At 44.9% G+C, this 27,753-nt stretch overlaps 1 protein-coding gene across 13 annotated transcripts in view; it reads left to right on the top strand.

Moving 5' to 3' along the window:
- The window catches only part of MTMR3 (myotubularin related protein 3), a 116,075-nt gene extending 89,325 nt beyond the window's left edge, over positions 1-26,750 (top strand). For 5 of the 13 annotated variants that reach the window (XM_032471338.1, XM_032471346.1, XM_032471340.1 and 2 more), the window contains 14 exons: positions 261-374; positions 5,321-5,526; positions 6,058-6,189; positions 7,161-7,272; positions 10,158-10,353; positions 11,100-11,285; positions 13,908-14,078; positions 15,272-15,417; positions 16,074-17,484; positions 18,216-18,269; positions 18,560-18,670; positions 19,135-19,223; positions 19,979-20,005; positions 21,896-26,750. In XM_032471338.1, coding sequence (XP_032327229.1) covers positions 261-374; positions 5,321-5,526; positions 6,058-6,189; positions 7,161-7,272; positions 10,158-10,353; positions 11,100-11,285; positions 13,908-14,078; positions 15,272-15,417; positions 16,074-17,484; positions 18,216-18,269; positions 18,560-18,670; positions 19,135-19,223; positions 19,979-20,005; positions 21,896-22,067 — 3,127 coding nt within the window. In that variant the 3' untranslated portion in view covers positions 22,068-26,750. The remainder of the gene's footprint in view (positions 1-260; positions 375-5,320; positions 5,527-6,057; positions 6,190-7,160; positions 7,273-10,157; positions 10,354-11,099; positions 11,286-13,907; positions 14,079-15,271; positions 15,418-16,073; positions 17,485-18,215; positions 18,270-18,559; positions 18,671-19,134; positions 19,224-19,978; positions 20,006-21,895) is intronic. The other 8 variants (XM_032471344.1, XM_032471348.1, XM_032471343.1 and 5 more) reach the window with 5 other exon arrangements.
- Positions 26,751-27,753: the final 1,003 nt, after the last annotated feature.

The raw sequence follows: 27,753 nt of genomic DNA, 5'->3' as shown, positions 1-27,753 counted from the left end.
AAGTTAAGATTGCCAGATTCCCAAAAGACAGCATCAAGTGGAATAATCCAAGATAGTATCACTTAGCATATACATAAGTAAACAATTTAGGCAGCCTGTTCTACTGAGTAGGCCAAGACTGAAGTCATGTTCCTCATTGCCTTTTAACTGGCTCTGGGGTAGCTTGATCCACATCCTTATGCTGGCTCACTAGTGTCTCTCCCTCTTTTCTCCTCCCTCTGTCTTCCTCCCCCCTCCTTCTTTCTCACCTTCCCCATTAGGCTGTGTGGTAGCTATCCACAGGAGCTAATAGTGCCTGCCTGGATCACTGACAAAGAACTAGAGAGTGTAGCAAGCTTCAGGTCCTGGAAGCGCATCCCTGCTGTCGTCTACAGGTAAGTAAGCCTGGCCGGGCCCAGCTTGCTCTGGGGCGACTACCCCCTGCATGTGGTTTGCTGCTTCTGTTGCTGCTAACCTGGTGGGGGGAGGGGATGAGTTTAGGGAACTTTCCAGGCTATTCTGTACTTCCTTATTGCTAAAGCTGCTCTTCCAGTCATACACCAGTACTTACTGCATCTGGAACACTAGCTGATGGTTCAGTTGACACTGAAAAAATTTTAATAGAAAAGTGGCTGGTCTTGCTATTTTAAGATCCTTCTGACATTCTGTGGGAAGATAATGTGCTCACTTTTGTTTAGCTTCAGATGTTGGCCTTTTGAGAGAGATGAGTCCTAGAAAGTAAGAATTGGGAGTGTAGATTTTGAGTCATTGTGATTGTCTTTGTGGTCAAAACTTTGACACATGGAAGTGCTCTGCTTTGAGAGGAGGCATTTAGAGAAGGCTAGGGCTTAGCTGATCTCAGAGATCAAAGGGAGGCGAGTTCTAGAAGGGGGGTGGTGGCGTGGTGATGAGCATAGGTTTTGGAATTCAAGTCTTCTGACACTCCTTGCTGTGGCACCTTAAGTTCTCCACCTGACCTCATCCTGTTTCCAATTAGTAAAATGGGAATGATATTCTTACGTTGCAGGTATGCTGTGACATCAGAATGAATCTGTAAGGACTGGGCTTTTCTAAGCAATAATTGGAGTAGGCTGTATTCCTGAGGGCTGCTTTTGTGATTCAGTGACTAGTTAGCTCAGTTCTCACAGAATCATGTTAAATTTTTAAGAAGTCATTTCCTCTTATTTTGGAACTGTTTCAGGTATTCTTATAATATTCACATTCTCCATTTCATTTTCCCAGGTTGCAGACTTTATGGACTCTCCTTGAATTTGGGCCAAACCAGTGAGGCTTAGTTAGGAACTCTTTCATGCCAAGAGGCACTCCATTGAAATACTGAGGGTAGCAAGAAGGGATTTATCTCCTTGTGGAATTCCCACTAAGGTAACCAGCTGTTCGTTTAGTTCACTGAAGGCAGATTCTGAAGGCCACTCTGAATAGAGAGACATGGAAAAATATGTTAGGTTTCTTCTGGCCCAGTGGAAGCCATTAAGTTTTCAGTCTCAATTTTCATCACTGTTGTTTTCAGACACCCCTAGAAAAGTAGGTCACCAAATTTACCTATCATTCAAGTGGTAAGGATGACACAGGAATTAGAGAGCTGTGAAAGCTTGAAAGGACTTACGAGTCTTATCAGCAATTGGCCCAGCTCACAGAGGGAAAGCAGCCAGCTGCTGCTCTGTGGCCAACAGCTGTGTTAGATCAGCAGCCCTGGTATTTGTGGGGTTTGCTGACTCTGAGGATAAGGGAAAAGGACTTTCATTCTCAGAGTAAGGGACATTCGGTGAATTCCCTCTATTGGTAGAGAGGCCTGAAAGTGCAAGTTGAAGAAAAACTTCTTAGAATAAACATGGGAAGCTTTTTTTCCTTTCAAAAATTTATTCTAGAGGGCATGAGCCATAGGGTTTTTTTTCCAACCCTTTCTAGAGATCATAGCATATATATGTGAAAAATGTTATTTGCAGTTTCTCAGAAAATCTGCTCTCAAAATATTACAAGTCAGAGTTTGGTTCACAGGCTTCTAGGAATTGATCTGTTTTCAGAACATGTATCTTGGGTCTCTGAGCTCTAAACTAGGTTGTTACATTATTTGGGAGCTTTGTGAGTGGTGTGTTGAAGAATGCTTTGGGATACTCTACTACCCTCTGCTTTGCTCTCAACCCAGGTGGCAGGATGCTTCTGAACCTATGTTTCAGTAAATGAATGTATGTTTACTGAATTTGGTTGTCTGTAGATTGCAGTAATGATTGCTAGGTTGCTAGCAGCAGTTACTTGACAGCGCAACACCTGATTAGTGCTTTCTCCTATGGTGATGAGGGAGTGCTTAATTGCATTTATTATTGAATACAGAGATTGCTTTAACACAGCAAGATGGTGCGAAGGGTGCCCATCTCTGGTACAATTTAGTTTCCCTCTTTGTGCATTGAGTGATTATTAGAAACTTCTAGTCATTTAGGGAGCTTGCCTAATACTAACTTAGGGATAGTTTAAACATTTATATCTTTCTATATAAAACTGAAACACTGTGTTTAGTAGATATCCATCAGACATCTTAATTTTTATTTTTCCTGGTTCTGTTTGTAAAATGATGGGAATGTTCTTTAGTGATTTTTAGCTGTGGTGTTCTCATTCTCTTTCATGCAGTCTGAAGCATTTTTGAAGACTGCAGAAAACTTAACTGCTCACTACAGCAGTTCAGTTGCAATCTATTACAATACCGTGGCCCTTAAAACCCAAGACCCAGGCTGACAGCTACTATCTGCTGTTCTGCTCAAGCACTTCTGGGAAAGATTTCAGAAAAGGATGGGCTAAAAAGGCCCTGCTAGCCTATTCTGTAAAGATTTGCTATCGGTCAGCTCATTGGTTACTCAGCACTTATTATGTAGGTTTTATTTACAGTTTGGCTCCATTCAGCAGGTGACCCAATGGTAGGAGTGTGTTGGCAATACAGAGATACTTTACATTACTCCAATACTTGTCTCTTCCAATGAGGGAGGATTTAAAAACTAGAAACAAACTGGTGGCTCCAGTGGAATTTGCTTATTGCCAAATTTATTGTTTTTGAGTTTAAGGATTAAAAACCAAAATCTTTAATCACTAATATGTGGAATCTTAAAAAAATGACACAAACGAACTGATTTACAAAACAGACTCACAGAGAAAACAAACTTACGGTTACGGGGGTGGAGTGGGGTAGGGATAAATTGGGAGTTTGGGATTAACAGCTACAAACTACTATGTACAGAATAGATAAACAACAAGGTCCTAATATATATCACAGGGAACTGTATTCAAAGGCTTGTAGTAACCTGTAATGAAAAATAATGTTTATATATATGTATAACTCAGTCACTATGCTATACATCATATATTAATACAGCACTGTAAATCAACTAATTTTTTTTAAAATAGGGGAAAATTAAAAAACAAAATCTTTCTCACATTATTCCTTGAAGAGGACAAATAGATTCAATAGTATTTTTTTAATTGAAGTCTAGATATTGAATATAGTTACCTGTACTATACAGTATAAACTTGTTTATCTATTTTATATATAGTAGTAGTTAGTATCTGCAAATCTCGAACTCCCAATTTATCCGTACTTCCCCCCGGTAACCATAAGTTTTTCTATTTTTGTGAGTCTGTTTCTGTTTTGTAAATAAGTTCATTTGTCTAATTTTTTTTTTTAAGATTCCACATATAAGTGATATCATATGGTATCTTTCTCTTTCTGGCTTACTTTCCTTAGAATGACGATCTCCAGGTCAATCCATGTTGTTGCAGATGGTATTTTATTATTTTTTTACAGTTGAGTAGTATTCCATTGTATAAATATACCACAACTTCTTTTTTCAGTCATCTGTTGATAGACTTTTAGGTTGTTTCCATGTCTTGGCTGTTGTATATAGTGCTGTCAGTAATATGTTTTATTTAAATCCATCTGTACCCTACATTTGTGTTATATGTGTATATATATGTGTTTAGAAACAATTTCAATGGGAGTTAAGACATTGACAGTTCTCTATACGATATAGAATTGGTGGACATTAAATTTTTTTGCTTACTAGCTTTTCATTCTAATTTATTTTTTAGTGAACTGATTACTTTTTATAACTTTAAAAAACAGCTTTATTGAGATGTCACATACAATTCACCCTTTTAGTGTGTATAGCTTAGTGATTTTTTTTTAAAGTATATTCAGACTTGTGCAACCATCACTACAATCAATGTTAGTACATTTTCACCACCCCAAAGGAAACGTCCAGACCCATTAGTAGTCACTCCCCATTCTCTCCCCAAGCTCCCTAGCTCTGGGTTACCAGTAAATCTACACTCTTTCTCTATAGCTTTGCCTATTCTCGGCACTTTATATAAGTGGAATCATATAATATGTGGTCTTTTGTGACTGACGTCTTTCACTTAGTAGCATAACATCCTCAAGGTTAGCATAACATACTCAAGGTTCATATATGTTATAACATGTATTAGAACTTTATCCCTTTTTATTGCCAAATAGTATTACCTTTATAATTTTTAATTGTAATAATTGCCTAACTAAAATTCCCAATTAAAAGCCTGGGTATTAATAGCATCTTAAGGTAGACTATCAGTATGATTTCTGGTCTTATTTCTTAGAAAGGGATCTATCAGAGTAGCTCACTGAGGTTTATGCTGTTCATATCCTTCTGAGACCTAAAGGAAGGGTAGCTGGTTCATTGAGCTGCCTGTGCCTATAGTAAGAGCAGTTGTGACTCGTGAAGTCCCAGATTTTGTAAAGCAGTCTGCTGTGGTAAGTATTTTAGTCTCAAAGGTAAGATCTTGTTTTGAAAAGTATCCTCAAGCCAGCCATATGGGCACAGTTGTTACAGTGGGCCCTCATAAGCCAGTGAGGAAACAAATGTTTCTGTTTTAGCATCTATTATGTTAGGATATTTAGGTGTGGTGTTAAAAAGGAGAGATTAATGCTTCATTATTAAGTTGCAGAATTAGTGTGGTATTTGTAACTTATTTTTTACCTGATTCTCCAAAAATAAATCTAAAGATTCAAATATTTTCTTAATGGATACTAATTTGTTTTCTCTAAGAATACACATTTATCATTTTGTTGGTTATTCTCCAAAGGTCTCTAAAATGGTATGATAATCAAGAAAGATCCGGATAGGTTTGGTTATTTATTCTTGTTGCTATGTGAGATTTCTGTCCTGAGAGGACATGAAGCTAACCTGTAGTCAAGCTGTTTATTAATGCCTTTAAAATCTACTATCTCATGTTTTGTATGAGCACAGAGCATCTGAATGGGGTCACTGAGATGGGTACAGTTGTTGCCTTGTTCCCTGCACAGGCACCAGAGCAATGGAGCTGTCATTGCCCGCTGTGGACAGCCGGAGGTCAGCTGGTGGGGCTGGCGAAATGCTGATGATGAGCACCTGGTGCAGTCAATAGCCAAAGCTTGTGCCTCTGACTCCCGATCTAGTGGCAACAAGCTGTCAGCTAGGAACAGTCCTCGAGACTTTGCCAACGCGGGAGACCTTTCTGATGTGGAGTTTGGTAAGGTGCTCCCTGGACCCCTGGCAACAGGTTTTATAGCATCTGAGAATCTTTTCTTGAAATGGCCTTTTCCTTGGAAGATACCAGATTTGTTTCATAGAAGAGAGTGAAACTTCAATTGATGGATTGTTTGAGGAGTCATGGGTCTTGGCAAAGAACCAGAAAACCCTATGTTTCAAACTTGGTTGAAGAGGACTAGAGTGTTTGTCTTTCTTGCCATCATGACAATAATGACGCACGTATGTGATAGGGAGCCTGCAGCAGTGTCTGCAGACCACGGGGGAAGACACCAGGATGATGTTGTAGTCATTGTACGTTCTGCAATATAGAAATGAGGTATAGGAGGTGGTAGACAAAACAGAAGACAAACTAAAGGGAGAAGTCTTATGTATTAAAGTAGTTCTGGCTACATGGATTTCACTTAATTGAGTTTTGGGGGGACTTTAATAAGTGCCTATGGTTCTTATTTTGCAACAGTTCTGGGAGAGACAGGTTCATTAAAATTTTCCTTTCTCCTTCTTGTGTCCCTAGACTCTTCTCTGTCCAATGCTTCAGGAGCAGAGAGTTTAGCCATCCAGCCACAGAAGCTTTTGATCCTGGATGCACGCTCCTATGCAGCAGCTGTAGCGAACCGAGCCAAAGGAGGAGGCTGCGAATGCCCAGGTGAGGGGCACAGTGCTTTGTCCCCTGACCCTCTGTCCTTGTGAGTCCAGCCCATGCCCAATGGTGTCTTAGTTCTCAATTTGAAATGAATGGGAAGCCATGCTCCTCAGCCTGTCCTGAGAGAGCCAGAGCTCTTTGGAATCTGAACACTATGCTTTTCTCAAGAGAAAAATGGAAGAGGAGGTGCTGTGAAACCAGTGAAATGAAATAATCTTCTTTCCTTGTGCCAACCTTTAAGTAATAAGGAAATTAAGTCCTCTCCCATAATAAGATCTGTTCATGTCTGGAAGATGCTTCTTTAGCGTCTTGCTTTTCTAAGCCTTCTAAAAGCTTTTTGTTGCCTTTGACAATGGCTGTGCTCATCCCTGGCCTCACAGAAAACTCCTTACATGGCTTCTACTTAGAAAACCTGGGGTGGAAATTGAAGCAGTAAGCACAAAACTCTAGCACAGTGCCTCTGTCCTGACCTGTAACACCCCTACTGTTTGAATGCTGGCTTTCTCCAAGGAGGGACCTCTTTGGTGCCAGTTGTGCGCTGATGGAGCAGGTAGAGGCACTGAGCTCCTTATCCAGATGTGCTCTAAGCTGGGAATTAAAAGCAGTTGTACCAAGAAATCTGGATGCATGAAGTGGCATTGTTCTCCTAGGTTCTTCTCAAAGAGATTCCAGAGATGCACGTTAGGAGAGGCTTAAGAGGTAAACCTGGGGTGAGATGGAAGTATATGGATCTTGTATAAAAGCTTCTAATTTATGCCAGTATCTTCACAAATCTAACCTTCCTTTTTGACAGCTGAAAGTCAAGCACTGTTTTCCTCTCATAATGAAGGACTGGGCTAATAGGCATCAAAACATTGGAGTTTCATTAGCAGCTGCAGTGGGTTTGTTTTATAGCTAGTTTGCTTCTTTTAGATTTGGCCATGTGAGCTTTAAATTCAACATATTTGTATTCTCTTTATTGCTATTCTCTCCAGAGTATTACCCAAACTGTGAAGTTGTGTTTATGGGGATGGCAAATATTCATTCAATTCGGAGGAGTTTTCAGTCTCTGCGATTGCTATGCACACAGATGCCGGATCCAGGAAAGTAAGACCTTGGCCTTAACTTTAATTTTGCATTGCTTTTTTTTTTTAAATGAGTTTGAAGGGGTCTTTCCTGCTATTTATTGGTAAACTTCAATTTTACTTTCAGACTCGGGGTATTCTCCTTCCTGTGTTAGGAGCTTGCAGGACAGAGGAGCTGGGAGAAGAATCTAGCTCTTTGAAAGGTTTAAAGATGTGCAGCAAAGGATAACCTCAGCCCTCAGAACCAAAGCATTGCCTTCTTATTTTTCTTGGGATTTCTTTCTTCTCCTCTACATATTTTTGACCCAGAGTAATTTAATTCTTTGGTTTCTGACATCCTGTAGTGACACTTAACCTGCTGTGAAATGGAATGTTTTACCATGAAGAGTGAAATTTTATTCATCATGTTCTGAAAAGGGTTAAATTTTCTTTAAACTTGCCATTAGGTCAGTTTCTTTTACATTTGCTTCTGATTTCTAAACTACCCTCTTAGTAAAAACATTGCCGTGATTTTTATTGCTTATTAAAGATGAATGGCTGGCATTTGCTGTGAGGAAGATGGAATAACACCTCTTCCCCCAAGGGAACTGTTTGAATACAAGGTAAATTAGGAGGAATGCTCTATAAAACAAATATGGACAGATAAATATTTAAAAGCCCCTGTTACAGTATTTCAGGAAGCCAGAAATGGTGCCAGAAAAGATAGAATTTTCTCTTCTCTGGTGTTTGTGCTGGAGCCCATAGCTGCTTCCCTGGGTCTGGTTCAGTAGATTTCATGATTGCATCAATTCTCAGCATTCTTTATGTGATTTATTAAATCAAATGGCTGCCTGAACCTCTTGTACTATCTCCTGGTAGCAAACAATTAAATTCATCATAGTTGCAATTAGCCCAGAGGGTAAAGCAGTTGTCCTTGGGTAAAAGCCTGATGGAAGAAATGAGCTTGCTGCCCTGCTTTGGGTATTATCAACTTGCATCCGCTGCACATTTTCAGAACCCAGCTAGTAGCATTCTCTTTCCTAAAGGTAGGCCATAGGAAGATCCTGGCTGAGGATTCAGGAGATCTGCCACTAATTGTGTGACTTTGGCCAGCTGGCTTAATTCCTGTCGATATCTCTTTTTCCTGTCTGTAAAGTAAAAGGAATAGAGTCAACACTACCTGATCTGTAATATCTTCCATAAATTAAAATGCTTTCTTAAAAAGCTGTTTTTTAAACTCTAAGTCAAAAAGATGTAATTAGCTTTTGCCTGGTCCAAAAGAGTGTTGGGGAGGAGAGGGAGGTTGTAAAGGAAGAAGGAAATACTTTGTATTTGGCAGCAAATCATAATGCATTACTGAAGCTTCCCTTGTGGATACAAAGAAACTATGGCAGGGCCGGGACCAAGCTATAAGCAAGCCTCCTGACACTTGTTTGTGACTGTGGAGGGCTGGGGGGTGGTAAACTTCTACCCTAGCTTTTGAGAATAGGAGAAGACAGTGTGGAGTCTCAGCAGATCTCCATTGGCAGATTTTGGAGTGCATCTTCTGTGTTCGGCATGGACAACGACTGGTATGTAAGCATGGTTCAGTCAGGCTGAAGAGGACCTTATTTACGCAGGTTCTCATTTACTGTTTCTTCGGGGGCCAGGAGATAATTTAGTACTTGTTCTCCTAAGCCTTATCTTTTAGTGTTTTCAAAGACTGCGTGAGGAGTGAGTAAACAATTGATCCACCAGCAAAAAAATTTTCTCAGGTATCTAGTAGAAAATAGAAAGTCTTGCTATAGAATTTTTATACATGATTTAAACAGTAGGAACCTTCAGTTTAGGTTAGGCGCTGTACCCTCTGAGGAATGAGTCTGGTTGGTAGAACAGGGTAATCCATGCGAAGCCCATGCTTATGTACTACATTCTGTTGTCTGTTTGCCTGGAAAGACCCCCTCTTTGGACTGTTCCAAAAATTCATGCTCATTCCCTGAGGTTTAATAGGCCTTTATAGCCTAGTCTTGGCAAAAGCCTTCTCAGGAGTTCCCTGACAGAAGTATTTATTCCCTTCTCTGACTCGGTGTTTCAAGGGCTAGACTGTCTTAACTACAAATTGGATTGCATTTTGGAGAAATTGGAGCTTTTCGTGGGAATGGGGAGTAGAATTCGTGACAGGGCACAAGAAACAAAATGTCAGCAGTTAAAACGACTAGCTGTGATCAAATTGTGGATGACTCCCAGGGGCAGTTCTTGGGCTCTGATACTTCCTGAAGGCCTTTTGAAAAAAGGTTCTTCTAGATCCCTGCTGAATCCAGTCTTCATTAAGCCCAGTAATACTGTGTATCAGCCATTGGTGTACTAATTTGTGTGAGTCTAAATCATTAGTTTGGGCCCATCTAGTTTTAATCCATAGACATTCAAGACTTGAGGAGAGGTAGTTGTTGGGGTGTGGGTAGTAGGTGATGTAGCTTGCACTGTTTTTGGTTCTGGCATCCAGCTTTTATCTTGTTAAAGATGTATTTGAGTTTTCTTTACCTTTTTTTTTTTTTTTTTTGAGAAATTGTTGGTCAGAGTTGCTGATCATTAAATATAAATATCTTCTTTTTCCGTCTCAGAAATGGCTGCATTTTTTCCCGAAGATTCCAGAAAGAACTACTTTTCTTACACTGGGTAGATACACCTATTGTGGACTGAAAAATATTAAATATTAATTTTCTCAGGGAAATTAGCTATAAAATTTTTGGAACAAAAAGCCCCATTAATGTCCTGTCTCTAAGGCTCTCCTCTTGCATAGTAGGGCTTGGGTCTCATCCTTGTACTTGCTTTATAAAGACAGATTTTCTGTTTTGGCAGTGTTTTATTTGGAGGGCAAAGTCTTAGGGAACGATCCAGTATATTATAAAAACTAGCATTTCCTTATCCCCTTCTGTTTTATTTTTGTAGTTGGCTCTCAGCTCTCGAAAGCACAAAATGGCTCCATCACCTCTCTGTGCTTTTGAAGTCGGCACTTTTGGTCGTGCATGCTGTGGATCGTGATCAGCGACCAGTGCTAGTGCACTGTTCAGATGGCTGGGACCGCACCCCCCAGATTGTGGCATTGGCTAAGCTCTTGCTGGACCCTTATTACCGAACTATAGAGGTAGGTGAATCCAAAGAGTTGGATTTGGTACTTTAGGAGGAGTGGAGGAAGCCTTGGAGGGTTTTAGGATCAGTTTGGGTTGAGGTGGTTAGGTCCAATTGTGGTGGTACCTACCACAGTTCTTAATGCCTCTTAACATTGGTAAGAGTGGATAAGAAGGTACTGAGAATACAGGCATGTTTTCCTTTGCAGTCTGTCTACTTGGAAAAGTTTTGGCTCCCCCAGGAAAGTGGGGCTTCTACAGAAGGATCTTGATTATATGCTTATTATGGTAATTGGTCTCAGTATCACCACTTATTCTGAAATAACCACCTATTGGGTTAAAGATAGAAGAAAAACCATAAAGGTACCCTAAAATAGATGTAAATCTGGGTTGGGGAAAGATTTTACAAACATGACTTTAAGTCTAACACTAAAGACAGAAATTAAAAAATAAAAAAGAAACGGGGAAAAAGTGTGACTTTTTATAGTCAATGAAAGGCTGAAGATATAAATAGTCTCAACAGAGGCTCAGGTAAATAGATGCTTAGATTTTTGATTATGGAATGGAGTTGAGGGCATTGGGAAATTCCCCTAAGCACGTCTCCCATCATGGGTGGAGCGTTTGGCCATGCGGCTGGGTTAGGGGCTTCTGATGGGCTTAGTGGAAGGCTGTTAAAAGGGATCACTGTGGTGACATCAGGTTTAGGACAGTTATAGTTTGGATAGACCAACACAAACCATCTCTCCTGGGTGCTTCCCTGCAGGGTTTCCAGGTCCTCGTGGAGATGGAGTGGCTGGATTTTGGCCACAAGTTTGCTGACCGATGTGGTCATGGGGAGAACTCGGATGATCTGAACGAGCGTTGCCCAGTGTTTCTGCAGTGGCTTGACTGTGTTCATCAGCTTCAGAGGCAATTTCCTTGCTCTTTTGAGTTCAATGAAGCATTCCTTGTGAGTTTGGTCTTGTGATTCTTTGTTTTGGGAACCTTCTAAATTCATAGGGGTATCAGTGCAAATGTTAGTGGGCCAGTTTTCACATCAAACTACATTCTTTCTGGAATTTAATTGAGGGGGCAAGTTTCCATTTTTTTAAATCAAAAAAACAAGAGCAATAAACAGGTATTTAGTGAATCCAGGTATACTAAGTTTGCATAAAGTCTAAGAGTTATTTTAAACTTAACTTTTAAAATGGATGATAGAAGCACTAAATAGTGGTTAGAAATAGAAACAATACACTGTCATCTGCTTCCTCCAGTCCATCTACCAAACTCTGTGTTTGTTTCATGCTCTCTGCTCCCTCTCCTTTAAAGGAGGATGCACTATCCTTCCCTCTTCCAGCCCCTCGAAGGCCTCCACTTGTGCACCAGCTTCTACCCCCTTCTCCTCTGCTCAGCTTCGTGGCTCCAGCATTTCTCTTCCCTGCCTTCTGTATTAGTGAGTTTCCTTCTTTACCAGATCACTGCCATCGGCATACAAGCGTGGTGTAGTGCCTCCTGTTTCATCAAAGCCCTTTCTGGGTCCTGCATCCCCCTCCAGGTATTAACTCATTTCTTGTATCTCATTTCTTCACAGCAGAGCTCTTCAAGTCTTCTCCATTTACTGTCTCAAATTCTTCCCTCCCATTCTCTTTTAACCCACCACTTTACCAGAGCTGCTCTAGTTAAGGTCACCAGTGACCTTCATGTTGCTAATCCACCAATCAGTTCTCAATCATCTATTTTTAAAATTGCAGTATAATTGATATATAACATTTTATTTCAGGCATACAACACATTGATATAAATATAAATCACAATGTGATTTATACACAAGGTTTGTCTCAATTGCTAAAAGATAACCACAAAACCTAGTTAACATCTGTTACCATACATAGTTAAAAAGTTTTTTTCTTGTGATAACTTTTAAGACGTACTCTCTTGGCAACTTTATAAGATACAGTACAATATTACTAACCTGTAGTCACCATGCTATGCATTGAATCCCCCTGACTTACGTATTTTATAACTAGAAGTTTGTACCTTTTGACTGTTTTCACTTCTTTGATCCATCATTAATATTTGGCACGATTTAATCATTCCTTTCTTGAAACACTTTCTTCAGTTGACTTCCAGCACGTACTCTTAGTTCCCCTCTACCTCACCAGCTAGTCTTTTTCTGTCTCCTTGGCTGGTCCTGCCTTACCTCCCCAGTTCCGAATGTTCCTCCTCAGAGCTCAGCGTTCAGGCTGCTCCTCTATCTACCCTCCTTCTCTAGGGTTTCATCTAGTTTGTTGACTGTTATCTGTATACATCTTCAGCTCAGACCTCTCCACTCAACCCCAGACTCTCATATCCATTTGTAACTACTCAGTGTCTCCCCTTGAATGTCTTAATGGTATTTGTCTTAACTTGTTCAAAACCTAGTTCTTGATTTCCACATCCCTTCCCCTCAAACCTGATCTTCCAGATGTCTTCCATCTCACCAAATGGCAGCTCAGTCCTTCGATTTATTTAGGGCAAAAACTTTTATGTCATCCTCAGCTCTCCTTCCTTTCATATTTCACATTCACTCTGTTAGTAGATTCTGTAGCTCTGCTTTCAGAATATATCCAAAACCTGATTACATGTTGCTACCTCTGCTATTCCCACACTGGTCAGTCCAAACCACTGTCTTCCCCTGCTTCAATTCCAGGGAGTCAATCCAGCAGCCTGTGGGATCCTTCTGAAACATACTACAGACCATGCCATTCCTCTGTCGAGAAATCTCCAGTGACTTTCCATTTCACACAGAGAATAAGTCACAGTCCTTAAAATGGCCTGCAGGGCTCTCCTAGAGTTTACCTGTTTGGGCTCATTTTCTGCCATCCTCCACCTCATGCAGTGTCCTTCAGCCACAGCGGCCTCCTTTAGTTCCTCACAAATCACAAGCACATGCTCACCTCACAGCAAGACCATTGTGCTGGCGGTTGCCTCTGTGTGGAGCAGCCCCTCCACCAGGTGCCTGTGTGACCTGCTCTCTCTTCCGTCAGGCTTCGCCCATGAAGCCTCGTCACACCGCCTTGCATGTGCTCTGGCCCTCTTCCCCTGCCTTATTGTTGTCCGTGGCACTGGCCACCTCTCCCCACACCTAGAGCAAGCTCCTCCAGGGCAGGAGGGCTGTCATCTTATTGTTGCCCACCCAGCACCTGTGGAGCCGTTTGGGGTATGTGAGATGCCCAGCAGCGATGTGCTCAATGACAGGTCTAGACGCGTGTTCTCCGTTCAGACCCAGATTGCACACTGGCCTTCTGTGCCCAGTTTATATGCTGTTGCTTTTGAGGGTGACTGCTAACTTAGGACCTCGGAGACTGTTTACCAGGAAGGCCAAGAGGATTGGGGGTGCCAAGGTCCCCATCTTTGCTCTTTTGACTTGGGAGTGACAGTGGTTGTGGTTGTGAGGAGACGGCGATGGCATGGCTTACTTGGTTCCCCCATCCTTCCTGAGTGTGGACTGAAGTGCACATCAGGGATGTTAGGGAAGGTCACCCAGCTGGGCTGACCTTCCCCCAGAAAATGCATACCCCTAGCTAGATTTTTCCTCTTTGGACTCCTGTAGGTGAAACTGGTGCAACATACCTATTCCTGCCTCTTTGGAACATTCCTGTGCAACAATGCCAAGGAGAGAGGAGAAAAGCATACTCAGGAACGGACATGTTCTGTGTGGTCGCTGCTGCGGGCAGGCAACAAAGCTTTCAAGAACCTACTGTACTCCTCTCAGTCAGAAACCGTATGTATCCTTCAGCCTTTTCTCTCTGATCAGCAGGATGAATTTGAGGATAGGGACATATGAGAGCCTTTTTGAGTAGCGACTGGTTTCTCGAAGGCATCTCAGTTGTCTCTGGACAGGTTGGTTCCATTTTTTTCCAACCACTCTTTCCTGAGAAAGGCCTGTTTTCTGGTGATGCTCTGCCCTGCTTCTGACTACTTGTTCAGAGCAGTTTGACTTAATGCACATCTCTACTTTGCCACTCTAGACACGAATATTTCCGGCATCTCTGCCAGACCTTAACTTATTCCTAGAATGTTCTGTCTAACAAGTGGAAGAGGCATGTAAGTTCTGTGGATGCTCCTGATAGCTCAGAAGGAGCTGCCACCAGGCTCCCAACACCATTCCGGTGTCCACAGGCAGTGATACTGTAGCTTCTGTCTCAGCAGAAAACTGTGTGACACTTGCCTGTGTGTCTGTGATTTTCTGCTCACATGGAGAACTGGCAGGCCCTTTAATCAAAGGAACACCTTCTGTTAAGCAGAGAAGGAGGCACTTATATCTGTGTTGGTACACGGTAATGTTCCTTTTGTCAGAATGCGTCTTAAATTCTAAAGTCACAGGGAGGCTAATCAGAGGTTAAATTGCTTTGCTGGACTATTAATAAATGTCTTACTACAGTTAAGTAGTCCAAGGAAAGACTGAAACTAGCTGCCTCTCTTTCTCCTGTGCTGCTGGGGAAGGAACAATATAGAAGAAAATTCCCCCTTTTTCACATGATTAATTTAGATGATCCTATAAAACAGGTTTGATAGTGAATTCTGAAGCCAAGCTTTTGTACCAGGGAACAGTCACCATCTAGCAGAATGACTCACTTTCTTGTGCAGTAAAAGCAGTAAATTAGGCTGAGAAAAGCTAGTTACTCAATGAAGGTGACCTAAGAAATAACTAATGAGAAAAGGATTAAAAATTTTTTTTAGATTTTCATGCCTACTGAGGCTCTCAGGTGAAAAGTGTTGCCCAAAACAACAGCAGACTAGCTGTGTACAGGTCCTGCTGGGGGACAGAGCTGCATCCACTCACGCTGATGCCCTTAGAGAGCATGCAAGACATGTTGGGTGTTCCAGCTTGGTGCATTCTTCACCCTCATTTCTAGATGTTTCTAACACACTTGCTGGAACTCGTTTAAACCTACGTCCCGGCTCTCTCCTCAGGTACTGTACCCCGTGTGCCACGTGCGTAACCTGATGCTGTGGAGTGCGGTGTACCTGCCCTGCCCATCCCCGTCCACCCCAGCGGACGACAGCTGTGCACCATACCCAGCCCCTGGTACCAGCCCTGATGATCCGCCCCTGAGTCGGTGAGCCCATGGTTGATACCAAGACCTCAGGTCCTGTGTGGGTGTTTTCCCAGGGATGGTCAGAGATCATGACCTTGTCTGGCTCCACATGTCTTTCTTAGGTCTCTGAAGTTTTCATAGGGAAAGTAAAAGGGTTCTGGGCTCTGAGGCTGTAAGAGCCTTGTTCCCTAAAGAGTATTGGGCCCATTGCTGCATCGCCTGCTGCATGCACTGAGCAGTTTCTCAGTGATGGAGCAAATCCTCTGGGTTCCTTGTGACCCTCTGACTTGAGTTTTAGCCACTGCTCTGCTCCTGCCTCCCTGCCATGATCTGTCATCTTGGGTTTGAAAGGCAGATGTGTCAGATGATAGATGATACAAGCTTTGACTTTGCAACTTATGAATTAGCTTTATTGAATTCAGACTGATAATAAGTTAATGTAAAATACTGTAATATCAGAAAATCAGCAGTTCTACCCTTCTTTGCCACCAGTTGAGAAAGATGGCAGTATCACGAAGAATGTTTTTTAAAACAGCATTTGCTGTTGGCTTATTCGTATGTGTTGGGCATGGGGTAGGGGTGTTGCCAGAGGAATCAATTATGAAATGACTGCCTGGTGAAACCTGTTGACTGCTACTTTCCTCAGATTCTCATTTCCCCCAAACTCCTTTCTTTAGGCTACCAAAAACTAGATCATTTGACAATCTGACCACAGCCTGCGACAACACGGTGCCTCTAGCCAGCCGGCGCAGCAGTGACCCAAGCCTGAATGAGAAGTGGCAGGAGCATCGGCGCTCGCTGGAACTGAGCACCCTGGCCAGTCCTGGAGAGGAGCCTCTTGATCCTGACAGCCTGGGGAAGCCGACCAAAGTGCTGGGTGGCGCCGAGCTGTCTGTTGCAGCTGGAGTGGCTGAGGGGCAGATGGAGAACATTTTGCAAGAGGCCACCAAAGAGGAGAGTGGGGTAGAGGAGCCTACCCAGAGGGCGAGGCAGGAGGTCAAAGAGGAGGAGGCTCATCTAGAAAAGGAGAGCAGGGGGAAGACCCCTGAGGGCCCAGCTGTCATACTTCATCAGGAACCAGAACTGGGGGGTGCTGCTCTGAGGAGTGATCTGGGCACCAGCCTTCTTCTGTTCTCACAGGGTATTCCTGAGCAGCAGGGTGGGCACAATGTAGTCCCCAGTTGTCTCCAGGAGCCCCCCAAGGGAGAGGATGCCCAGGACATCCCTGTGGAACAGTCTCGAATAGGAGCTATCGCAGAGGACAGGGAGGAAGCTGTCCTTCCAATCCCAGTAGATGCGAAAGTTGGCTATGGTACCTCACAGTCAAGTTCTCTGCTGCCCTCCCAAGTCCCATTTGAGGCCAGAGGACCAAACACGGACAGTTCCATGGACATGTTAATGGAAGATAAAGCAAAGTCAGAAAGTGGGCCCCAAGACCATCATAGACCTTGCCTGGTAACCAGTGGCAGGTTCAGTGGCAAGGACGTGCTCCCTCAAGCCATGGAGCCCAGGCCTTTGGAGAGGAGCCTGGCTGAGAGGCCCCAGGTGGGATCTCTGGTGCATAGGACTTCCCTTGGTAGCACCCACAGCCCGACGCATTCTCCTTGTGCCTTGCCTTTAGCCGAATGTAAAGAGGGGCTTGTGTGCAATGGTGCCCCAGAGACTGAAAATAAGGCCTCAGAGCAGCCCCCAGGGCTTAGTACCCTCCAGAAGCACCACACCCCCAATGGGCACTGCGCCAATGGGGAGGCTGGTAGGAGCAAGGACTCCCTGAGCCGCCAGCTGTCTGCCACAAGCTGCAGCTCTGCGCACTTACACTCGAGGAACTTGCACCACAAGTGGCTGCACAGCCACTCAGGGAGGCCATCTGCAACCGGCAGCCCTGAGCAGCCTTCCCGTAGCCACCTAGATGACGATGGCATGCCTGTGTACACGGACACTATCCAGCAGCGCCTGCGTCAGATTGAGTCAGGCCACCAGCAGGAAGTGGAGACCTTGAAGAAGCAAGTCCAGGAGCTGAGGAGTCGCCTGGAGAGCCAGTACCTGACCAGCTCCCTACGCTTCAATGGGGACTTCGGGGATGAGGTGGTGAGTATACCATGGCGCCTCCATAGCTACCCAAGGAGACAGGGCACACTGAGCCGGGCTGCCCTTTGTACAGATTTCTGAAAGAATTAGGTCCAAAGTAGTAGCCCTGTTGAGAGAGGCTGGAGGTCAGCCTCAGCCAGGTGATTGGCAGTGTGCCTCTTTTTCTTTCCTGCCTTGCTTACTTCCCACGAGTATCCTGTTTAGGTAGCTAGAAGGAAGAGTTCACACTCACTGTGTGGGTGGTCAAATCTCTTGGGAGAGAGGATCATGAGTCTTAGGAGCTTAAATGGCAGAGTGACATTTGTAGGGCAGCGTCAAATATTCTTGACAAATTACAGTGCCTGTTCTGCCCCAGTAGCTGGTAAACAATTAGCCGCCCCTCCACCCCGACAGGAGCTGTAGCTGTACAATTTAGTTCTTTTTAAACAGTTATCTGTACCCAGCCTGGAGCAGGTAATGGCAGTAGAAATGGGGAGAAGGATTGATTTCTAGCACTGTTGGGAGTTAGCACTAATGGGGCCTGGTGACTGGAAGTGGGGATACCTGAGGGGAGGTCCTCAAGCAGGTTCTCTCCTTACTGGTGGGTCTGACTGGATGTGTTCAAGTACAAGTGTGAGTCTGGCTCTGAAGCAGTCAGCGTACATTAAAGGCGGGCTCATCCAATGACTTTCAATTCAAACTGACTTCTTGGTTTTCCCTTATACTAATGATGGTTTCTCGTTTTCCCAAAGAGTCCTTCAGAGAAAGGAGGACAGGCCCAAAGCACTCAGTTTCAACACACAGATGTAAGTGGCAGGGTTGGATTGACAGGCCCCCCTAGAGCAACTGACACTGAGTTACCACTCCAGAATCACTGTACACAGCCTTAGACGGTGTATCCCTCTTCCAGCTGAGCTCTCAACCCTGTCTCTGCACCTGCTCAACCCAGTTCTTGATGGCTGAGGCACCTAGAGATTCAGCAGCCCTAATACCCAGGCCCACCCCAAGTCCCTAGTGCTCCCTTCTTTACCAAGCCCTTTCTTCTTCTGGGAGGAGACCGGGTTCATTCTGTTCAGCTGTGTTTGTTTGCCAACAGACTTCAATTCCTGACTCGGAAAGCAATCTGGATCAGAACTGTTTGTCTCGCTGCAGCACAGAGATTTTCTCTGAAGCCAGCTGGGAGCAGGTGGATAAACAGGACACGGAGGTACAGGCTCAGCCCCTGTTCTGAGTGCCACCCATGCAACTGTTAGCGGTTCTTCTCCACCCCATCCTTTACCCTGCCCCTGGCCAAGGAATGACCTCATAGCACACTTAGCCTCGAGCCTCTCTGCATCTCAGCGCCTGTGAAACCCCATCAAGCCTAGAATTTTTGAGCCAGGGAGACTCAGCAAGCCGGCCTTCTCCTCACTGCCTCTATGAACTAGAGCCTCGCCAGCTCTCATAGTGACCCAGGGTGCTGTTGCCTGCCACTTGATCTCAGGGGAGTTTGGAGCCCTCTCAGGGAAACGATTTGGACGCCTTTCTTGTACTGCTGACATCAGACCTGCTGGGCTGGTGCCACTGGAGCCAGTGTGGTCCTTGTGACTCTTGCTGCCCCCAGCATGGCTCTGCTGGCTCCAGCTGGATGGCCCATCTCCTGTCACTAACCTGGCCCCATCTGTTTTACAGATGACCCGTTGGCTCCCTGACCACCTGGCTGCCCACTGCTATGCGTGCGACAGCGCCTTCTGGCTTGCCAGCAGGAAGCACCACTGCAGGTGCCTTTGTGGGTTATGGCGGGGTGGGCAGGGGTGTGGAGGCTGAGATTTGGTCCACAGAGCCTGCAGGTTGGAGAGACGCAGGCGTCTGGCTGGCAGTATTCTGAGGCAGAGCCCAGGGCTCTACAGGACCCCAGTTCATCTTTTGTTCCTCTGAAATTGGTGTTTGCAGAACTGCATTTGGTATCTTTCTTCCATTTTAGTGATCATGAGTAATTTTGAAATGTGCAAGTTATGTCCCTTTGTACTATTACTTTGCTTCCTGGATTGGTAGAGCAACAGCCACCACCCAAACCACCATTTCTTATTCCTAGAATAAAATTTCTTTCCATTCAGCATGGTTGTTATAAGCAAAAACAGTTTTCCTGCTGTGGGTAGGGAACTTCATTTTCCTACTCCTTACCCTGCTCCGTGACCCCACACTTGTTGAGGGATACTAGGGGGCATAGCTGAGGAGATAGTCTTCGATCCTTAAGGCTCCTGACTTCTTTCTTCTTTCTTGGTTGGGGTAGTGAGTTGCTAGGGATGCTTTGCCCCAGCTGGGGTGATGGCTGGAGGATGTTCAGTGTTCTTGGGATAGGATTTTATCTGACTTGTGACATAGCTCACCCACACAAGTGGAACTGGATTGAAAGTGGAACCACCTCTCTGTTTAGTAATGATGCCTTCTAGGACTCCCCATCTCCCCACCCTCACCCCAAGCCCAAATGTCTTTGGTTGGCTTCTCCTCTGAGCTCTCTCTCCCCTCCTTGCAGGGACACTGACCGTGTTGATCAAACGTGGTGAGCATTTGCAACAACCTGTCTGTGATGTCTGCACATCTACAATAACTTCCCCACACTAACGCTGCCATTTCCCCCTCTCTGCACTCATTGGGATGAAGCTTGGAGCTGGGAGCACACACAGGCAGGTGGGGTCAGGTTTGGGGACCAGAGCAGCCAGTTGAGGAGACCATTAGAGCTGAGTTAGGCTGCAGCCATGGGTGCCCCTGCTGATGGCACAGGTCAGCTAAGCCATCTTGCTTATGACAAGAAGTGGTGTGGTGCTTCAGCAAGGACTGGTCTCGTGGAGTAGCCCGTTGAGGGATTTTAGAGCTGTTTCTTTTGGGTCATTTATTCGTTGAGATGCCAGAATGATGATGGTGACTTCCAAGTCAAACAGCATCACTGCTCCTTTTTTTTTTTCTTTCTTTCTTTTTTTTTTTTTTAAAAAGAGCCCAGTACTAAACAGAAGTGGTCTTTCCAGGAAACTATGTTAGCATGGAAGACATAAGGGAAAACTCTACTTAGGGTCTATCAGGATCCCTTGAAAGAAGGCAGAGAGAAAAGCTTAACTGATCAAATTCATGTCAGGCTTTTGAGCTGAATTCTAGCAGGTAGGTTAAATGTACACATTCAGAAATAGATTTAGGTAATTATTCTCTGTAACCACGGGTTTTTGCTGACTAATGCTTTTCAGAAACAGTTGTGAAGTACTCACTGCATTCTAGAAGATGAAATCTTGTGTGTTTGTTTTAGTTGTCTGTCTTTCCATTGCCCCTTGTCTAGCTTTTCCTTTTGTGGTATTCTTTTGTCCCCAAAGGGTATTTAGTATGCTCTCCTCCATGTTCAAGTGGTCCTTAATCCAGCAGTGGGTTTGCTTTCTGAGGAGGAGTATAGATGAAAAGGTAGTGAGTGATGCTGGCTAAGGAAGATTTGGCTTTAGCTGCTTTCCCCAAGTCTTTGGCAGGCTGTGTCAGGCTCCTCAGTCTCCTGTTCTTGCCTCATCGGCACTGATGTGTACTTTACCCCCCTGGGGTTGCAGGGTGAGCAGAAACTCATCCTCTGCCAGTTCCCTTCCCTGCTAATTGTGCAGGGCATATATTTGGTTGTGCAGGCCTGTCCTGTACAGACAACCTCAGAGTGAGGCTTTCAAATGGAGGAGGGGAGAGAGGCCTGAGGCCTGGGTGCAGGCAGGGCTGATGTTCGCTGGAGATGCATGGGGCAGGGAGTGAGCCATGACTGACTGACACCTATCTAATAAGGGGATGTGTGTGCATGCGTGTTCATCTGTGCTTTTGTCCGTTCACCCTGAGCATGTGTCACTGGTTGCTTGTCTCCTGGCTTCGCGTGCGGGCAGCAAGGCAGTCCTAGATGGCAGCAGTCTGTTCTTCGTGTTTCTGCCTCTGAGCCTTTGGGCAAGGCTCCCCACTCCCCAGCTAGACTGGGAGTTTCTCTCTGAGCGGCTCAGAGGCAGTTCCGTTGGTCTCTGGCCTCTCTGTGATCACAAGCTACATAGAGGCTGTTGCCCAGGTGGGTGTGGCCCCTCTCTTTTCCTGGGCCAAGACTTGCCCATTGAGCTAGCCGCTGCCTTCTGCCCTGGGCCCGTGTGTTCTCACGGCTCTCTCTTGAGCAACATCTTCTGTACACCTGGTAACCTTGAGCCATAGTGGTGAAGCAGCCAAGTGTCTCTGGCCCTAAGGAAGTGGCGTGCGACTGTGCTAGGTAGGGATTCCCTCCCTGCCTGGCTTCTTTCTGGGTTAGACAGTGTTTGATCTTAGAGGAGTGTTTGATCTTGGAGGAGTCTCCAGCACATCTAAATTATATACAGTAAAGCGCTGTCTTCTGAAATTGGTTTCCCTACCCCATGTTTGCTACTGAAACTAACACAGTATTGTTTCTTCTCATCTCAAGGAATTGTGGGAACGTATTCTGCTCCAGTTGTTGTAATCAGAAGGTTCCAGTTCCCAGCCAACAGCTCTTTGAACCTAGTCGAGTGTGCAAGTCTTGCTATAGCAGCCTACATCCCACAAGCTCCAGCATTGACCTTGAACTGGATAAACCCATTGCTGCCACTTCAAACTGAAGCTCAGTGACCTGGGGCGGGCAGAGGCCAAGCTGCAGTTCCTCTGACAGGCCCACACAGCCTGGGCAGACCGAGAGGCCCGTGCACTTTGGAATGGGGACATGGAACCACCTGTGCAGAATGATGGAAATTTGGGATGTACCACTGGATGTAGATTGATACCCCCTCCCATTTTTTTTTCCTCCCTTTTCTATCCTTCTGTCTCCAAAAAAGAAAAAAGTCCCCTCATCTCAATTTTTTTTTTTTTTTTTGGATGAAAGATCAGAGGTTGCCAGGCTCCTGTAACTATTGAGCTGCCTGCTGTCAGGTGATGCTGAGGTTTGGCTTGGTTCCTCAGAATGGGAGGAAGCTGGTTGAGTCAGGAGTGGAGGCCTGAGATAGTGAGCAGGGAATAAAGTCACTGCTGATGTTTGTGACTGTTACTGCCGCATCAGAGCTGGTTGGAAAAACCTTGCTGCTGAGGACACTAGAAATATCTGCCCCAGGTGCAGTGCTCCAGGTCCCCTCTCCCTCCTGAGAGAGGCTGGGCCAGTCCCACCCCACAGCCAGATAAATGGGATTGGCATTTGGAGGGAGGGGCATGTAGTAAACGGAACCCCGAAGGCCCCCCCTTTGGGGAAGGAAAGGGTACGTTCCTCTGAGGCAAGTGAGAGGGCTGGGAATGGGTGACCAGCATATTCTCTCCACTGGGATTCCCTTTTTATCTTAACCCAGATTGTCTAGGGCTGCCTTCACTGTCAGCCTCCCTCAGCCAGGCTGTGTAGCACTTCCCACCCTCAGGCATAAGGGTGCAGACTGGCCAGAGTGCAGTGTCCTGCTGCTGTGGCCAAGGCCAAAGTATGCCCTGAGCCCAGGCACACCTGGAAGCTCCTTCCCGGGCCTGCTCCCCCAGATAGTCTCTCTTCCTTCCTCAGCCAGCACAGGGAAATCCAGACTCAGGGTTCGAAAAACTCCCCGCTCCCAAACCAAACCAATCATGGATCTCCCCTTTAAGGGGCAGAATCAGCCTTTCAGAGTACAAGCCTCTGGAAAAGGGAGCATGTTCCATACAATCAGCCTTCCCCTGCCGCCCCTTCTTGGAGCGGTGGGAAGGGCCCAGCAATCCCACTGCCCTGCTCCTGTGCTGCTGGCCAGCAGTGAGGGGCCACTTGGTGACTCTGCAGAGTTCCTTAGAGAAGTAACAGCCCGTAGGAGATGCAAGGCACCTTTCCTCAGTAAGCTCTGATGTGGTCCAAAAAGAGCCTTAAATCAAGAATATCTGTGGTGGAGGCGCGTATGGAGAAGAGTGGAAAAGAGTTTAGGTTTGTGCTTTGTTATCTTGGCATCCATGTTTTGTGCCTGCCCTCCCTCCTAGGGGAAGGGCTATGCTTGGCTCTGCTAAAAGCTGCTAGCTGGTAACAGGGCACATTGTGGTGGGCAGTGGGGGTGAGGTCAGGGAACTGTTCTGACTCTTTGGAAGCAGTTCCCTGGCCACAGGCAAGTTGAGTCTCAGGAAGGTGGCTCCTGTGTGTGCCTGGGTACAGTTAAGACGTGACCCAGAAGCCTTCCCTGGAGCTGTCCAGGCAAAGCCAAGAGCATCTGAGTACGTCTCTGACTTCCCAGTGGCAGCAGGTTGCTCAGAATTTGAGTTTAGTGAAACAGGGTGTAAGTTCTTCTCCACACTCTGTGTGGTCTGGCCTTGCAGATAGGGAGAAGTCAGTCTAATTAAAGATTGTGCAGTTCCTAGTGACAGGTGCCAAGAGGTTATGATACGGGTTTCTTGGGTCTGATGTACAGTGTGAATAAATGCTTGCAGCTCTTAAGCCCTTTTTTGATCAATGAAGCACTTTTTTATTAATATTTTCTTTGTATGTAAAGGAGGAACCGTAACTCTCCGTAGCTGTAAATATAACCCTTTTCTCTTAAAGAGGAGTCAGTGCTCCTATATTTTTCATTTTTTTGTCAAAGCAAGAAGTAAATACTTTAGAACTGTTAAATATATAAATAAAGTAAATAAAGTTTAGTGTTCCGCATGGTAGCATTTGCTAACACGTTCTAATTCTTTTCCCTGTGGTTTATTCCCTCCTCATCCCATTTTTCTCTTACACAGAAGCAATTTGAGGTGCTGCTGGGAAAATGAACTTTGGCAAAGGAAAACTACAGACTTATTTTCAACTCTTGGCAAGGAGCCGTATCATGATGCCCACATACTGAAATACATTTCCTTGATGGTTTTTGCCCTGATATCTCCAGAGCTAAAAAGGCAAAGCAGTCAGACATCTTAACAATCAGCCGTTCTTCCTTATCTGAAGAACTGAACATCAGCAGTAACTAAAACTGTCCTCCAGGTTTTTTTTTTTTCCCCTGCTGTTGCTGATTTCAGGGCATCCAGTGCTCTGGCCCATTAAGCCCAACCCAGCCAGGGAGCATCAGCTGCACCTGTAGCAGCAGTTGAGCACAGAGGCCTGCATGCAGTGGAAGCCGGAAAGTGTTGGGGGGAAGGTGACGAGAAGGTGTGTCTGCTCTGCCTGTCCTTGGATGAGAGAATCCTGGGTGGGCAGAGAGACCCTAGGGCAGGAACTGAATTGGAATGTGAGTGAGTTACGTGCCTAACCAGAGGTATCCTCCCTCCTACACAGAGGGAAGAACCTCTGCTCCTTAGACCTGCAATCAGCTGAGAAGGCCATAGCTTCTGTCACTTGACTAGTTCTTGCTTTTCGCGGAGGTGGATTTTCTTTCCCGTGTCATCTTGGGCACCCTTCCCATCCCCCAGGCCTGTGGGGGCACATGTTATACAGTTCCTCCCTAGGGAAGGTAGGTACTGAGTGGTGCCCAAATCTCTACTTAGTTGGGCTGGGCTGATGAGTAACCTGCTCAGAGACACCTCCAGGGTCACTTGCTGGATGTACTCACTGCCTCAAGTCCACAGGCACTTAAAAACAGCTCAGTTGGTTCCAGTCTGAGAGCTGTGCGGGCCATCCTGCAGATGTTTGAGAATTAGCCTGTCCTCTGGGAGGAAAAAGTGCCACTGCAGCTGCCTTCAGTCCATCAGGGACCTGAGCTTGTGTTCAGACCAAATTGTAAAAACCTGAGTGTATGTCATAACCGATGTGTGTCTACACAAAGCTCCTACTGTTTCTGAGGTCTAATGGTTTAGTCCTCAGTGAGTTAAAAAAAAACACCAGTAGAACGTAGCAAAGCTGTGATGACCGTAGATGGGGAACTTCCGGAGTTAGGAAGATGAAGAGCTAGGCTGCCGGTGAGACCTGTACAGTGTGGGTGGAAGATGGCTGTCTGTGGAGAAGAGAAGTTCTCCGAGGATGAGGCCAGCTTTCTTCAGGCTGTCACATGGAGGAATGTGGTCTGAGCAGTGGTCCTAACTGTGACCTTGAGCTGCCAGGATGTCCCCCTCCTGTTTTTTTTCCTATCCTGGTTGTCTTAATATTTTCTATCTATACTTTGGTCTATTTAATCCCCGTCCAAAAATGACAGGGCTGCCTTAATCCACTGGGACTTCTAGTGAAGATGTATAGAAAATTTTTTCTTTAGTAATTTTGCTAACATGCTCACTGTTCATTTCTATGTTAGCAAAGGAATATTCTAAGAAAAAGGTACTGTGGTAGATTTAAAGGGGAATGAACAAAATGCTGCTGGAAGACTTGTTAATTTCCAGCTATTACAAAAATATAAGAATGGGAAGTGAGAGTAAACCCTAGAATATGATTTTGGGCCTTTGTCCTTGAGACAGCTGATAGACTTGACCGCTGCACTTGAGGCTGGAGATCCCATGCCCACTGAAGTCGTTAACTCTAGCTCTGACCTCTACTGATTTCTTAAGAATGAGGGCTGCTTTGAAGGTGCTGTTGCAGGAATTCATTTAGCTGATGTGTGTTCAAGTGACCTGTTGTCCAGGGCTCCAGCTGTACCCACCCGATTGCATTAGCAGAGGGTAAGGCTAACAGTTAAAAGTGGGCCCTGGGCTGTGGAGCGAAATGACTGACTCTCCATTTGGAGTTGTGGAAAATATGGCAGGAGTCCCAGCTGTTTAATTTCTAGTCATTTTCTAAGAACATTTGTTCTAAGTCGAGGTTACTGATGAGATGTCTGGAGGGCAGGACCAGAATGTGAGAGGCTTCTAGCAGGTATAGGAGGCTGTGCTCTTAAGCCTCTGACTGAAGTACCAGTGTTCCTGCCCCCAGCACATAACCACACTGACGCTTTGGTCCTCTCCCTCGAGTGAAGTTTACCTGCTGCACATTTGTGCAGGTAACAGCTGCCCTTCTGGTTGAACGGGCTCTTTTAGGCTAGGCAGTTGTTCAGAGGCATGAGGGGAAAGGGGAAGGGTACCCTCTGAAATGGGAATTACAAAGTTTTTAAATGCTGCTATTGTATTTTATTTACCACTGTCTTTTCGATAATATCCAAGTTCTTAGTCAGTTTTTGTTACAGCGTTCATAGCAGTTGTATTTCAATTGTATTTCCAGTGAAATTTGTTTTACAGTGGCATTTAAAATTGAACTTTAACTGCTTCCTGATTGGTTTGATTTTCTTTTTTTTTTTTAATGCAAACTTAACCCATGAGGCTTGGATCCTGGTTAATATACTATGTGTTGCTGCTGACAGTAGTGCCTGCCTATTGTAACAGCATTGATTGTGCTGAAGCCTCGGTGTAAACTAAATAAACGTGTCATTTTCACCCACAAACAGTTGTTCAGCCCCTGGACTCGGTTGCCAGTGTTGTGACCAGTGTTTTAGGTGCCAAGAATAAATCAGCTCAGCCCTGTAGCCTGTCCAAGAACCAGGGAGGGGCCTGGCCAGGAGGGGGCAGCAGGAGTCAGTGTTTCTGTTTCAGAGGCCTGGGACTTGAAATCGTGACATTTAGAACTAAGAGGGACCTTAGATCATGCAGTTTCCTGGTTTCCATGCTGTTCTGTGGGGAGCGAGTCTCCAGTCCCATTCAGTATTAGGCGTCCAAGTCAGATCTGATTTAGAAGAAAGGTTTTGATACTTAAAAGTCTGAAGTTAGTGATCAATCCAACCTCTTGGTTTTTTGTTGCGGAAACTGAGATTCAGGTATCAGCAAAGATTCATCCAGGGTTACCAATGAATAAACAGCAAAATCTGAGTAAGAAACTTTCTCTTCTGATCCCTTCAGGTCAGTACTCTGAGGCTTCCAGAAAGCAGCCTTAGATAAATAGCTATTTTAATCTGGTTCTCTTTCAGTTAGCCAAGCCAGGAATCTTGCAGAAGAGCTTAGCAGTTGTTACCAAAAGGCTTAAACTATGGGCCCTACTCTCGCTGCTAACTAAAATCAGAAGGTTTTGATATTACAATGCAGGGTTTTTGTTTTTCATTTTAACCTTTCAAGTACATAAAAACAAATGTTAATAGCATGAGCTAAGTTCAAGTCATAATGTCTTAAATCAGTGGGGTGACAAGGGTGGAAGGAGCATTTTTGACTAACGCAAATGGGTTAGCTGTGAACTGTGTCAGTATCTAACTTATTTCTGAATCTGTTTTGTATGGTATAGAGGGAAAATCCTGACTGTATATAGGTAAGTGGTAATAGTCATAGCCTGTCTGACAAAACTGAAGTAGATGCTTGAAAAACAGGATTTGGAAAAGAATATCCAATATGTGCTTTCCACCCTTATCTTCCATACACTGGGTAGGAAACACCCTGAGGTTATGATCTGTAAAACTGTAC

Source organism: Camelus ferus, chromosome 32 (genome assembly GCF_009834535.1).
Source record: "Camelus ferus isolate YT-003-E chromosome 32, BCGSAC_Cfer_1.0, whole genome shotgun sequence".
In the NCBI taxonomy this organism is placed as follows: domain Eukaryota; kingdom Metazoa; phylum Chordata; class Mammalia; order Artiodactyla; family Camelidae; genus Camelus; species Camelus ferus.
The sequence above is the reverse complement of the archived record's forward strand: the minus strand, read 5'-3'. Positions and strand labels throughout refer to the sequence as shown.